Source organism: Takifugu rubripes, unplaced genomic scaffold (assembly GCF_901000725.2).
Source record: "Takifugu rubripes unplaced genomic scaffold, fTakRub1.2, whole genome shotgun sequence".
Classification (NCBI taxonomy): domain Eukaryota; kingdom Metazoa; phylum Chordata; class Actinopteri; order Tetraodontiformes; family Tetraodontidae; genus Takifugu; species Takifugu rubripes.
Window position 1 is genome coordinate 39,883 of NW_021821585.1, and position 13,458 is coordinate 53,340.

Genomic DNA, 13,458 nt, shown 5'->3' on the forward strand with positions numbered 1-13,458 from the left:
GATGAGTGGTAATAACACGACGTATAACATGAGTGGTAATAACACGACGTATAACATGATGAGTGGTAATAACACGACGTATAACATGATGAGTGGTAATAACACGACGTATAACATGATGAGTGGTAATAACACGACGTATAACATGAGTGGTAATAACACGACGTATAACATGAGGAGTGGTAATAACAGGATTTTAATAAAGGCCTTCCCTGGGGAGGCTCCTGTGGACAGACTGGGATGGAGACGCTGCTGTGGAAAGATGATGACATCAGAGGCTTGTTTGATCTTCATCTGCATGAAAACGAGATGCAAATATTAACGAACAATTAGGAACTAATTCTTCCTTATTTATTCACCAGACACAGAGGCCGTGGGGTGTGTTGATGAACCCCACACACTGAGTAGTACTAGGAGGGGGAGGGGGGGGGAGGGGGGAGGAGAGGGGATCACCTCCACGAGCCTCATCGATCACAGGCTGATTCCACTTTTTTTCTTATTTCTTGGTGTGACAAGAACTCGATTCAGGTTTTGTTGAAGCTCCATTTTAACAGCAGGTCTTTTTTTACTGGTTGAACATTAGACGATCAAGTCTGTTCTTGCCCCCCCCCCCCCCCAGTTGGTCCCGGGGCAGTTTTCCTTTGTCGGCCTCCTTCACAAACACCTGAGAGAGTTGACAAAAGCCTCGAGTGAATGAGGACGAAGCTTTTGTGGCTCCATCAGCCCCCATGTTGGGAGAGATCGTTAGGAAATAGGAGAGGGGGGGCGGGGAGGCGGGGGGAGAGAGGGGGAGGGGAGAGAGAGGGAGGTTGGGGGGGGGGGAGTTTGACTGGTCTCTCTTCAGCTGGGGAGGGAACGGGGGCGGGTCCGGAGTTCCTGAGTCACGCACGAGCCTCCCGTTCTGCTGCCTGCGGGTCTGACGCAACAGTCACGTGGGGACACCGCTGACAACCATCCAGCTCCACCTTGTGTCTCAGGCGCTTGGTTAATTAAGCAATTCATTAAGTAATAAAGGGGCAGCAGCTCTTCACATGACCGCACCTCTCGTGCACGTCGGAAGGCTCGTTGTGTCCCCACCGACTCAGACACGCGCAGATTCCAGCAGCAGCAGCAGCAGCAGCCGGACCAGTCTTCCCATTAACAGCACTGGGAAACACGGGAGTTCCGACTATCGTGAACGCGCAACTGTCGGAAGGAAGCGCGCCTCCACCAGGCTCTCTGGCGACCCCCAAGAGGCAGAGATCCAAACTGCAGGTTCAGAACCGAGTCAGTATGAAAAGATGTTTATTGAGAATTCTGAAGCTGCCCCCCCCCCCAAAGACAAAAACAAAACTGAACCACACGAGTTAAATCCAGACACTTAAATACACCTTCTCTTCTATCACAAAATCCAAAAATATCTGCTCCAGCCGCACAGAAGTGTTTCAGACATGACCCGACCCAAAAGTGACCAACATGATGAGGATTCCTGGTTAAATGGGGACATAAAGGACGACCAGCAGCACCAGTGCGGATCAGACTGCCTAAATTCCTCGTCGACCCGAACGGAACAAACTACGGGAGTTTATTTCTACACAGCTGCCCAGTGGGGGGGGGGGGGGCTCATCTTACCACCGGAACATCCCAGCGACAGAGGGGGCAGAAAGGGCTCCTTTCTGGGGCAGATGGGGCAGAAAGGGCTCCTTTCTGGGGCAGATGGTGTCGCCAACAGCGGAGCAACAGAACAGAGCGGAGCAGAACAGAGCGGCACATGTCCAACAGTCCATCTTCTCACCAGCGACACCACCTGACCTTTGACCTGCAGCTCCTGCCCGTGGCACCGATGAGTGGGGGCACATCCACGGAGGTCCCGTGTGCTCGCGTGTGTCATATGTTGATGTGTGTCAGTAATTCATGGCTGTGCATCTCTGTTTGGCTCATACTCAAAAATCTTTACTTGGTTTCTTTACCATACACTAAAGCAAAATAATACAGTCTTGAGGGAAGAAAGGGGACATCTGAGAAGCACTGGTACATGCAGGTGACCCTGTCCCTTCTCACAATAATTCTTATTTTCTATTTCGCAGCACGTCTGCTCCTCCTGGGCTCGCGCGCTCTAGCGAATGGCCTTGACGGGGCTCTTGAAGCTGGAGGCTGCCTGCAGCTGCAGCTGGTAGGCCATGGGGTGGATCTTGAACCCGTACAACCTGCCAAGGCAGAGACGTGACAAGTCTTCAAGGGTTGCAACAACAAGCTGCAACTTCAGTAAAGGGCCGATGCTAAGATGCTAAGCAGATGCTAAGATGCTAAGCAGCTGGCTAAGATGCTAAGCGGATGGCTAAGATGCTAGGCAGATGGCTAAGATGCTAAGCAGACGCTATGATGCTAAGCAGATGCTATGATGCTAAGCAGATGCTAAGCAGCTGGCTAAGATGCTAAGCAGACGCTATGATGCTAAGCAGATGCTAAGATGCTAAGCGGCTGGCTAAGATGCTAAGCGGCTGGCTAAGATGCTAAGCGGCTGGCTAAGATGCTAAGCAGATGCTAAGATGCTAAGCACACTGGAGCCTCCCGTCATCAGGAAGTTTTAGCCAAACTCATCTCGGCTCAAACGGGAGGGGGGGAGGAGGGGGGGCACAAACCTTGGGACAAACTGATTGGCGGGCCTCTTGGATCTGTACTCTGGGTGAACCATGAAGAGCATGTGTGGGAAACCGGTGCCAAAATAGGCTCCATCGGTGTGGTGATGCCTGGAGGACTTGGGCGTGTAGACGTCCATACATTTAGGGCAGTACAGCTTCACCATGGCCTCTCCTGGGATGTCAGACAGGCCTGGGAAACAGCCACCGTTCAGAAAACCTTCAGCACTTTGGTTCTGGTCCCTCAACTGCTGCTGCTGGGTCCAGCAGTGCTGCTGGGTCCAGCAGTTCTGGGTCCAGCAGTGCTGCTGGGTCCAGCAGTGCTGCTGGGTCCAGCACGCCTCAGGCTCTGTGTTTAGACTCACCGATAGGAAGCATGTGCTGGTTTTCACAATAGACCCGGGGGCAATAACCAAAATCCCCTTGTTGGTATTTCTCCAACTGCGAATGATAAATCAGAAAGTTGCTGTTATTTACAGCTAAAAGCAACAGTGAGATCAAAACAACAATGGTTCCAGTTGAGGCTGAAGCCTCGTCTCCATCCTCTGACCCGAACCCCCGACCCATCACGCAACCGTTCCTGAGATGACAGCACTCAAAATCCCCTTTGATATAAAGCGGACCCCCCACGGTTAATGGCTGATGGAAGGAGCGGCACCATTTGTGCGATGCCTCGGTTGGTCAGGATGTAGCGTGCGTGGATCAGACCATACAACATCTCGGCCGCCTGCTCGATCAGGTCGCTCTGGTTGGGGTTGTCTTCCAACTCCTCATCTGCAAACAGGAAACAATGAAACACTGAAAACAGCAGCTTTTGTTCGAGGGATCTGAGGTAATAATGATGTAATAATGATGTAATAACACGATGGTTCCTCTCGTCACGCCTGAATTTAGAAGAAATTCTCTGGATGTTTGAAATAGTTCTTGGCAGGTGTAATTTGCACTTGTGCTCCAGAACCATACAGACCTGGTTCAAGGTCCAGGATCATGTCGAGGGCTTGTCGATAGTGGGGGACCTGCTCGTTTAGTCCGGTCAGGTTAAATTTGTCTTGAATGTAGTCCTCATCAACCTTTATGTGAGGGAATTCAGATGGAAAAACATGATCAGTCTTGCTGGAGCCGCTAAACGTGCACAAACCTCCTCAACTAAAGATGCTTCATAGCAACAGAAATAAGGTCAAAATAGTGTTTAAGGGCCAATATCATGGAATAATCAATCAATAAAATTCAACTTTTGAAAACATCATCTTGCATATAAATCCTCGGTCCCGTCATGTAATAGTTCTTTTCCCCCACAAAGTCCCGAACTTGGATCTGATGTCCAGCAGCAAAGATGGGAGCATTTGGGTCCAGATGGTTCTGAAGGGCTTAGAAACTAAATGTACCACCGGACCAGTTGCTCTGCTAGACCGGGTTCATTCACAGTATGAAAGAATTGGACTTCTTACTTCACAGAAAAACTCGTTGCCCCTCAATCCGCAGAACCAGGAGATCCACGAAACTTCCTCTGAACTGCTCATCGTTCAAGACCTTTAAAAGAGAAACGAACCACAAATGAAGCATCTAGCGTGCGTCTGGGAGCCGGGCTAGCTAGCTAGCTAGCCGCTAGCATCGCCTCAAACCACACTAAAAACGTCGGCACAGTGATGCTATAGCCTCAAACTCATTTATACTTACGTACGCAACGGTTAACTCGGCACTAATTACTTCGAATATTCACTGTCGACGTTCATTTGTAAATGTAATCACAATTAGCTCGCTGCACTTAGCAGCCGGGACGTGACAGAAATGGCGCATAATTAGAAACAGGCCTCGCCGAACAGATCGGTGCGTCCGCAGCGTCCGCAGCCTGTCCGAGAACACGTGACACTTGGTCAGGATGTGATATCCCACAACTTACTGGTTCTTAATGCAGCCGCCTGAATACGAGAGAATCTCTTGCAAATCCACTGGTGTAAATAAAATGGACACCACCCCCGAAAAACAGGATCAAAGACGGGTTCTTGCTCGTTTACCAGCGAGTCTCCGTAACGCTCCGCGGCTCTTTACCGCCCCCTGCTGGCGGCAGTGAGCCTCCGTAACCCTCCGCGGCTCTCTACCGCCCCCTGCTGGCGGCAGTGAGTCTCCGTAACCCTCCGCGGCTCTCTACCGCCCCCTGCTGGCGGCAGTGAGTCTCCGTAACCCTCCGCGGCTCGCTACCGCCCCCCTGCTGGCGGCAGTGAGTCTCCGTAACCCCTCCGCGGCTCTCTACCGCCCCCTGCTGGCGGCAGTGAGTCGCAGTAACCCTCCGCGGCTCGCTACCGCCCCCTGCTGGCGGCAGTGAGCCTCCGTAACCCTCCGCGGCTCTCTACCGCCCCCTGCTGGCGACAGTGAGTCTCCGTAACCCTCCGCGGCTCTCTACCGCCCCCTGCTGGCGGCAGTGAGCATCCGTAACCCTCCGCGGCTCTCTACCGCCCCCTGCTGGCGGCAGTGAGCCTCCGTAACCCTCCGCGGCTCTCTACCGCCCCTGCTGGCGGCAGTGAGTCTCCGTAACCCTCCGCGGCTCTCTACCGCCCCCTGCTGGCGACAGTGAGTCTCCGTAACCCTCCGCGGCTCTCTACCGCCCCCTGCTGGCGACAGTGAGTCTCCGTAACCCTCCGCGGCTCTCTACCGCCCCCTGCTGGCGACAGTGAGTCTCCGTAACCCTCCGCGGCTCGCTACCGCCCCCTGCTGGCGGAAGTGAGTCTCCGTAACCCTCCACGGCTCACTACCGCCCCCTGTTGGCGGCAGTGAGTCGCAGTAACCCTCCGCGGCTCGCTACCGCCCCCTGCTGGCGGCAGTGAGTCGCAGTAACCCTCCGCGGCTCACTACCGCCCCCTGCTGGCGGCAGTGAGTCGCAGTAACCCTCCGCGGCTCTCTACCGCCCCCTGCTGGCGGCAGTGAGTCGCAGTAACCCTCCGCGGCTCTCTACCGCCTTCTGCTGGCGGCACGTACAAGAATCGCGGCCCGCAAAGCGTTTTGGAAGATTAAGTGACATAATTATATTTAAGAGATGTTGAAGAGATGTTGAAACGACAACACAAAGTATTCCAATACACACACAAATGTAGTATTCCCAGTATATTGTAAACTGAAAGGCTGGAAATCATGGGTCAAACCTGAACATCAATTATTATAATCCAACTCTTTAGTTGGTAACTAAACTAAACCTTTTTCCTACTCCAAAAAATAATTCAGACACATACAAATAAAGGTTGAATTAAATCAAAAGTAGTTTATTTAACTTTGCCTTCTCTGTATAACTTTATTATAATAAGACACTTCTCTGCTTGTACATTGCTCCCTTGAACTAAAATGGCATTTGTTTGTGGGAATGTAAGTTGGGGTAGACAAAACTTAGATACATACCAATATACATACATGTGTGTATATTATGGTTCCATTAATAAAACCATAATTGTTATAACAGCTTGAATCACTCCAGGTACCTTAAACATAGTACAATCTTTAAGTTTTTTTCTGGAATACACTACGTTTCTTTTTAACATGGGTACGTGAAGTAATGCGCACATTAACATTAGGAGTTAAGGAAAGATGAAGCACTCTCCGAGCCAGTGTTGTGTGTACAAGGTTGAAACCAGTAAGAGACAAGGCAAGCGACACCCATGGGTGCGTGTCCATGCTTAGGAGTCAGTGGGGGGGCAGAGAAAGACATCCAGCTTCGCTTGCCTGCTGATCCTGTTTACATGAGACGTTAAAGGTTCGAGGAGCATATACACATATTTGAATGTATATATGTCTGATGCATGGAAGCGACACAACTGTCTTGCTAGGGAACATTAGCTGAACCATGTGGGCAAACAAGGCAGAAGGTGCTCGCCATTCATGTGAACCGCCTGCCCCCCCCCGTTATTACAGACACCTGGAAACACACACATGCCACACACTTACACATTACAAAAATAAGAATCATCAAATGCCCTACTCACAACATCCCCGAGACGATCTTCACACCGGTCAGTAAACAAACGACCCCAACTTACAGCAGTGAATGAGTGGGTGAATGGGTGAATGGGTGAATGGGGGGGCAGCGGACGGTGCCACTGTGATGTCTCTCATGTATGATGCCGCCCATGTTTGAGGGCATCCCTACATCGGTCCAGGGTTTCCAGGGCTCGCCACCATCTGCTGGCCCCCAAGGTGCCCCCAGACGGCCCCCCAGACCAGTCAGGCCCACGTCCCCGGACAAGCTCTTGATTTTAAAGTCCTTCTTGACGTGAGGAGCCAAGGGAAGAGTCAGAGCAGAAGGCCGGGGCAGCGCTCAGTTCTCATCCCGTTTGCTTCACTCGCCCAAAGAAAACAAAGACCAAAGGAAGTCAAACGGCGCCGTACGAGGAGTGTTAACAGAACTAAGCACCGACTGAAGCACGGACAAGTTCTGCCATTTTTCCATCCATCCTACATTTTTATTCCATACAAATGGAAGTCACTGAGGAAATAATGGTTGTTAAAATAAAGCCAACAAGCTATGATGACAGTCTTTATAGGGTAAACAAAAGTCCAAGAGGAAAACTACTGATCTCAGGATAACTGCCAAAAGATATAATGACGTTGGGGAGGGAGGGTCCCCCCAACAAAAATATCAACAAATTCTAGTAAAATGTCAGAGTGGGTTGAAGGGGAAACTCCTGAGGAGCGAAGAGCAGCCCCGTTGATATTCAAGCCCAACGAAGCTTCCCAATCCCACAGTTGACTAACGAAGCCCCAAATGTAACAGGAAATGACTGATGACAGCGAAGCAGAAAGGTTAGGGACAGAAAGGAAGCAGACTCTTACTTTACATTGTCCATGTTAAAAGATAAAGCTGCACTCGTCCCTGCGGAGGACACGTGCAGTTCTGCACCAGACATTTCACCCAAGGCCAAAGTGTGGTAGAAACAGACAGGATATAAAAAGGAGCCGATCAATCTAGTTCTGCCAATGAAATCTAGCGTTTCCATGTGCTGCCTGTGTTGTGCTTCTATGTGTGGACGCCTTCGCTCAGACCCAACGGGGCGGAGACTCTCCTGGAGGGTGGAGGAACCACGGAGAAACGTACACCAACGGACGGGGGATGAAACCATGATGGGGGGACTCAAAGGGAACAGCACACACTGTACAACACGCCAACATCTGAGCGCCATGGCAACAGCAGCCACTCCACCCAGGAGATTCCGATTCGTCTGAGGGGCCGTTCCGATGCCAGTGGCGTTCTGTCCAATCATTTCCTATTTTTGGGGGAAGGCATGTTGACCCGTTTCTCCCCACGATTGCCTCCTCCATTACTGCCCCCCCCCGAGCCACTGCCAGGTGGGCCTCTGGGGCCTCTTCCTCCTCCAGGATTGACCCGACGGTTCTGGCGCTCCATACCAGGACGCTGACTTGAGAAACTCCTTTTATTAGTGGAGGGCTCTTTTCCCGCCATCTCCCGCTCTCCCATACTTCCGCTACCCCCCCCTCCCCGTCCCAGGTGGTGGGGGTGATGAGATGAATATGGTTTTCCTCCCCCTCCACCCTCTCTATCTCGGAACTCTGTGAAGTCGCTGCTTTCCGAGGCGGTCTCCCACTCTTCGTTGGCTTGGTCTGAGTTCTGGTTAGTGAAGTCGGGGGATTTTGCTCCATGGCTGTGGTGGTGCTGGGGGGGGGGCTGTGCAGCTATGCCTTGGTTGTTGTAGTGGTGAGGGTGGCTGTTCGAATGGCTGAGGTGCCCACCGCCACTGCTGTTGCTAGTAACCGTGTTATTTTGTGTATTGCCGGTCACGGTGGCACCGAGGGGCGCTCCATTACTCTCCTGAACCGAGTGCACCGAGGGGGAGGAGGGCCTTCCTCCCCCAATCACCCCCACGCCCCCATTAATGCGGGCTGCATTCTCCCTCTCCTTGAGCCTGCGAAAGCGGGGCGGCTTGTCTTGCTGATGCTGGGAGCGGCCATGACGGCGACGGCGGGGCGGTCGCTCAAACCCGCGGGGGGTGGGCAGCGGCAGCACGTTGGGCCCCCCGGGGGTCGAGGCATGGTTGCTGGGCCCGCCCTGCTGGGCTACAACTGCTCCATTTTCAGCAGAGCCTAAAGTGGCAGCTGTTGTAGCAGCCAGAGACGGCTGGGGGGGCTTGGGGGCGTGACTCTGGGCTTGGCTGACGTCACCCATCTTGTCCTTCTTCTCTCCCCCGTTGGCTCCTTTGCCCGTGTCTTTGGGCCCCGGATGTTGAGGGGGGCTTTGCTGCTTTCGACCTGAGGCCGAGGACCTGGAGGGCCCACCGTGCGAGGCCGAAGCAGGACCCACTCTGAGCGGTCCAGGTGTTCCCCCGACATTGCAGCCGCCACGGTAGATGTTCCCTCCCCCATTGCCCCCACCCCTTCCTCTTCTAGAAGGTACACCTCTGGGCGTGAAGACCCGGGCCTGGGAACCTCTCGGTGGGGCAGATGACACGTGTCCAGTTGAGATGGCATGGTCGGAGCCATTTTTGGTGCTGGCTTTCTGGACCTCATCCTTGTCGGAGTGACCCAGCTCACTAGCACCACTGTCACTGCCAGTCTCAGACCCTCTCTCCCTTCTCCTCTTGGGGATTTCTTCATATTCCGAACCCTCACTCCGGGTCTCACTTCGATTTCTGGCCCTGGCTGGGTTGTGTTGTGAGCGATCTTGTCCATGCCTGCCAACGCCCCCCTCTCCCCTGGACTCATTTTGGTGGCCCCCAGCAACAGATGAACGAAAGTCTCTGCCACTCCTGCCCCCCATTCTTCCACGACCACCACCACTGGGCCCAGCAGCAGATGTGTAGGTGCCACGGTAGCCACGTCCACGCCCAAAGAATTCTCCCCCCCGTCCTCGACTGGCTCTGCTCCCTTTGGCAGGCAGCCCATGGTGATGGATAGTGCTGCGGCCCCTCTCAAAGGAGCGATCCATTTCCCTCCTGGAAGAGGACCCCTGAAAATCCAGATTGGACATCTGCATCTTTGGACCCTCGATTTCCCCCACCTCCCCCAAATCTTTCTTTTCCAGCATTTCTGGGTTTGGCTGCGGGAGCCGATTCATCTTTAGGTGGTGCTGAGGTGTTCTGGGAGCTGGAGGATCCATCCTGCTTGGTGGAACTGGGCTGGCCTGCATCCTGCTCTTTGTCTTTACCAAGGCCTACAGTTGTCTTTTCATCCACCTCCCCTCCATCTTTCTTCATCTCTTTCAACACTGGTTTTTTAATGGGCCCAGCCCTCTTGTTGCTGGTGCCGACTGTCTGATTGGAGGGCTTGTGCTCCGAGACAGTGACGAGTTCCTCCCCTCCACACGAGTTGCTCCCCCCTCCCGCATTGCTGTTGGCCCTCCTACCGTGAGAGGAGCCGCCACTAGTGCTGCTGCCAGGCCGTGGGCCCCAGTGAGTTTCTGTCTTGTGTTCTCTTCCACCTCTTTGGTTGGGTTTAGAATGGGGGGGGTGGTGGTGCTGCTGCTGCTGCTGCTGCTGCTGCTGCTGCTGCTGCTGCTGCTGCTGAGGCGGCGTGTGGCTGCCATGTTGATTAGGAGGTGGGCTTGCAGTAACGAAACTGACCTTCTCCTGTTTAACGTGACTGCTATTGATGCTTCCTCTTTCTCCATGACCTTTCCCCATACCAGGCTCATTTTCTCTATGATGATGATGATGATGATGATGATGCATAGCAACTTTGACATTTCCATCATCCCTGGCAGAGGAGGAGGAGGAGGAGCAGGATGAGGTGGAGGGTTGATGTATTGGGGGAGAATCTCTCTTCTTAGCAGGCCCCTCAACAACCCTATCACGACTGTTTTCTGGCTTGTGTGGGTGAAGAGCAAAGTGAGGCTGCTGAGGGTGGTGGCTGTGATGAAGGTGGAGATGAGAGCTGCTCTCAACTGCCGGGACGTCGACTCGACTATTTCGATCATACTGAGAGTGTGGAGCTCCCCACATTTGGCCCTGCTGGGATCCTCTAGGAGCGTCATCTTGGTGGGTGAAGCCATGCTGCTTGTTTCCTCTCTCCGCTGGCCTCTGCTGCTGTTGGTGGGGGAGCATCCGTGCACTTTGGTCTGGGAAGTTACTGTAGTTTCCCTGTCCACCCATGTAGTGATGTGTATGATGGCTGCTTCCCTGTGCCCCAACTTGTGCGCCAACTAAAGGTGGCGTCTGACTGGATGTCCCACTGTTAGTTCCAGGCTGCTGTATTGGTCCCAGTACACCTTCTCGCATGCGATGTGGAGGTGTGTCACTCCTGAAATAGACAGGAAACAATACCATTATCATTAAATACAAATAATTTTATATATTTCTAATACAAATGGCATCAAAAAATCATATAAAACGGTACGAATGAGTGCAATACAATTACATGTGGACCGAGTTATACCTGGGTCCTTTGGCCCCGTCATCCTCGTCCATTCCCTGCTTCTGTCTGAGTGGCGACGCCAGCCCCCGCCCCTCCCCAGGTCCAGGGAACACCTCTGGCCCCCAGGCTAGCTTAGGGTCCATTGGAGGAGTCCCACGCTGAGGTTGCCCTGGAAGCGGCTGCTGCCTGTCAAACGGTTCTGACCCAGATCCTCCTGAATCAGACCGCTCACGCCCAATAAGACCTGCCAGAGCAAAGCACTTTTTAAAATAAATAGGGTTGCCGAGCAACGACAAAATTAGAATCTGGCATTTATCTAATTTTAAGTTAAGTACAGATAGAAAGTCAACTTTTCATTTTTAATGCTTTGTTTAGGTCAATCGATTAATTACTGGGTTTGCCAGAAGATTACGCTGTAGGTCTGCAGAAATGAGGGTGAGAGCGAAGTGGCACAAGGACCGAGGACACTAACAGCTTTATCACGCTCACACACACACACACGCGCGCTCACACACACACACACACTCACTCACACACACACACGCGCTCACACGCACTCACACACACACGCACGCTCACACACACACACACACTCACGCGCTCACACACACACACGCGCTCACACACACACACACGCGCTCACACACACACTCACACACACACACGCGCGCGCTCACACACACACACACACACGCACTCACACACACACGCACACACTCACACACACACACACGCTCACACATGCTCACACACACACACACACACACACACACTCACCAGATGGGTGTATGCCGGCTGAATAGAAGTCCATTGGAGGTGGGCGGCCCTGCATCATGCGAGGGTCCATGTAGGGCATCATCATCCAGCGGGGATCAATTATTGGCAGGGGTGGGGGTCGAACCATGCTGCTGGGTTGGTAAAGTGGCCCACCTTGTTTTGGTCCAGGGCCTGACTGGGGTGTGGAACCTGCAGAAGGAGCCTGTGGCTGGGGGGAGAGCTGGCTCTGAGACGACTGGCCGTGCTGCTGCTGCCACTGCTGCTGCTGTTTGAGGAGCTGCTCCTACAGAGAAAACATCGTATCTCGGGACCACGTTTGACCAGACACAATCGTAACGATACTGTGGGGCCACTTTAGTCATCACAACCCACTCAAACAACTGACTCGTAACTTTGTACCTGCTGCTGCCTCTGAAATCGAGGTGGAAGAGACTTTTGGTACTTTGAGTAGCCTTGGTTAGGAAGACCACCGGCTGGACGACTTGCTCCACTTCCAGCAGTCTCAATCTTGACTTGGTCGACTCCTCTTTCATTTCCGCTCCCTGTGCGACCGTGAGTGCAGCCCGCAGTCTCGTCCTTGATTTCTCCGGGTAAAGGCCTGTCCATGGCAGCTTGTGGAGCCTGGGACACGGCTGGCTGAGGACACTGCTGGGACTCTGGACAGACGAGTAGCTTGTTAGGGGTCAGGATTCAGTAATGCAGCACAAGTCTGAAAATGTATCCTAAGACAGCAAATTCTAGACAGTGGAACTATGAATACATACAGTTAATATGCATAGCACATTAGTTAATACATTAGTTAACACCTAGTTAATGCCAAGTCTCGAGCCGATAGGTTGGCAAGTTTTTCCTAAAGGAGTTTTCCATTCTTATGGAAACAATGAACACGCTACTAATAAGTCACAGTTATAGCAGGTTCCTTTTGCAGGTACTAGGACACCTGAAAATTCTGGTGAAAAATTGAGTAATATTGGATTAGAAACGGACAGTTTAACTGTGTGGCAGCCCAACGAGCACGAGAGGGCCTGCTCAAAGGTTGAGGCTTTACTCACGAATTCAACATCAGCATCAAAACACAGCACTTTAGTCACAAAGTAAAGAAGCAGGCCTACTACATAAATGCCTTCCATTTAAATATACATCTTTTATTAAACTACAAGATGTGTTTAAGATGGAATGTCACTCAGAGCTACCGGGTGCTTGTTTCTCGGGTGAGACTCGTGTTCTTTTTCCCTTCTCCTCCTGCGTAATCACCTTCATGTTCATATATAAATCATGCATAGTAAAAGCACTTTCTGGCCTGCCAGCGACCAGCTCGAGGCCCAGCTCACTCATACAATAATGGCGCGACTATCACCAGTCGCCTGTACGTACACACGATCTGATCAGTCTTAGAAACCAAAAACCCACATAACAGTCAAACCTGTTGGTTCTGAAAACAGGTGTTGGAATATTTACCAGCACTGGAGTCATAACTGCTCTTACTGCTGCCTCGCTGTTGTTCACCGACTAAAGGATTTGATGTTGGTTGGCCAGCAAATGGTGGAGGCTCCTCAGGATCCACACAGGGGGATGGAGGCTGGCTGGTGTTGGGTGAAGAGACTGAAACAGATGGGCTGAGGCTGCCGGCTGTGGCAGTAGTTGAGTTTCCGTCCAGGCTGGGGGATTTACTGCTGCTACCGCCAACTCCTACATTGGTGCCGTGCTTTTTGCTGCT

The 13,458-nt window shown here is 52.4% G+C and overlaps 2 protein-coding genes and 1 long non-coding RNA gene across 3 annotated transcripts; all 3 read right to left on the reverse strand.

Annotated features, from left to right (window-relative positions):
* Positions 1-180: 180 nt before the first annotated feature.
* LOC115248143 (uncharacterized) lies at positions 181-732 on the reverse strand. The gene is made up of 2 exons (XR_003887140.1): positions 454-732; positions 181-294 (listed from the first exon to the last, which is right to left on the reverse strand). It is a non-coding gene; the product is annotated as an uncharacterized lncRNA (long non-coding RNA).
* A 535-nt stretch (positions 733-1,267) lies between these two features.
* LOC101074217 (casein kinase II subunit beta) lies at positions 1,268-4,676 on the reverse strand. The gene is made up of 7 exons (XM_003976010.3): positions 4,519-4,676; positions 4,067-4,148; positions 3,586-3,688; positions 3,277-3,392; positions 2,984-3,059; positions 2,622-2,811; positions 1,268-2,186 (listed from the first exon to the last, which is right to left on the reverse strand). The coding sequence occupies exons 2-7, from the start codon at positions 4,136-4,138 to the stop codon at positions 2,096-2,098; spliced, it is 648 nt and encodes a 215-aa protein (XP_003976059.1). The 5' UTR covers positions 4,139-4,148; positions 4,519-4,676; the 3' UTR covers positions 1,268-2,095.
* Positions 4,677-5,851: 1,175 nt separating this feature from the next.
* LOC115248141 (protein PRRC2A-like) lies at positions 5,852-13,446 on the reverse strand (the record flags this gene model as incomplete). The annotated part of the gene is given in 6 exon segments (XM_029831763.1): positions 5,852-9,586; positions 9,588-10,850; positions 10,986-11,208; positions 11,742-12,024; positions 12,141-12,397; positions 13,200-13,446. Coding segments are annotated over 6 exon segments (4,002 nt in total), but the record flags the coding sequence as incomplete, so codon positions are not given.
* Between the last annotated feature and the right edge of the window lie 12 nt (positions 13,447-13,458).

What these genes read in the sequence shown, in the direction of transcription:
- LOC101074217 (XM_003976010.3), bottom strand. Translation starts at nt 4,138, where the DNA reads ATGAGCAGTTCAGAGGAAGTTTCGTGGATCTCCTGGTTCTGCGGATTG. An exon ending in CCAGCACATGCTTCCTATCG is followed by an intron (nt 2,812 to 2,983) that starts GTGAGTCTAAAC and finishes GCTGTTTCCCAG; the next exon opens with GCCTGTCTGACATCCCAGGA. An exon ending in GCCAATCAGTTTGTCCCAAG is followed by an intron (nt 2,187 to 2,621) that starts GTTTGTGCCCCC and finishes CTGCCTTGGCAG; the next exon opens with GTTGTACGGGTTCAAGATCC.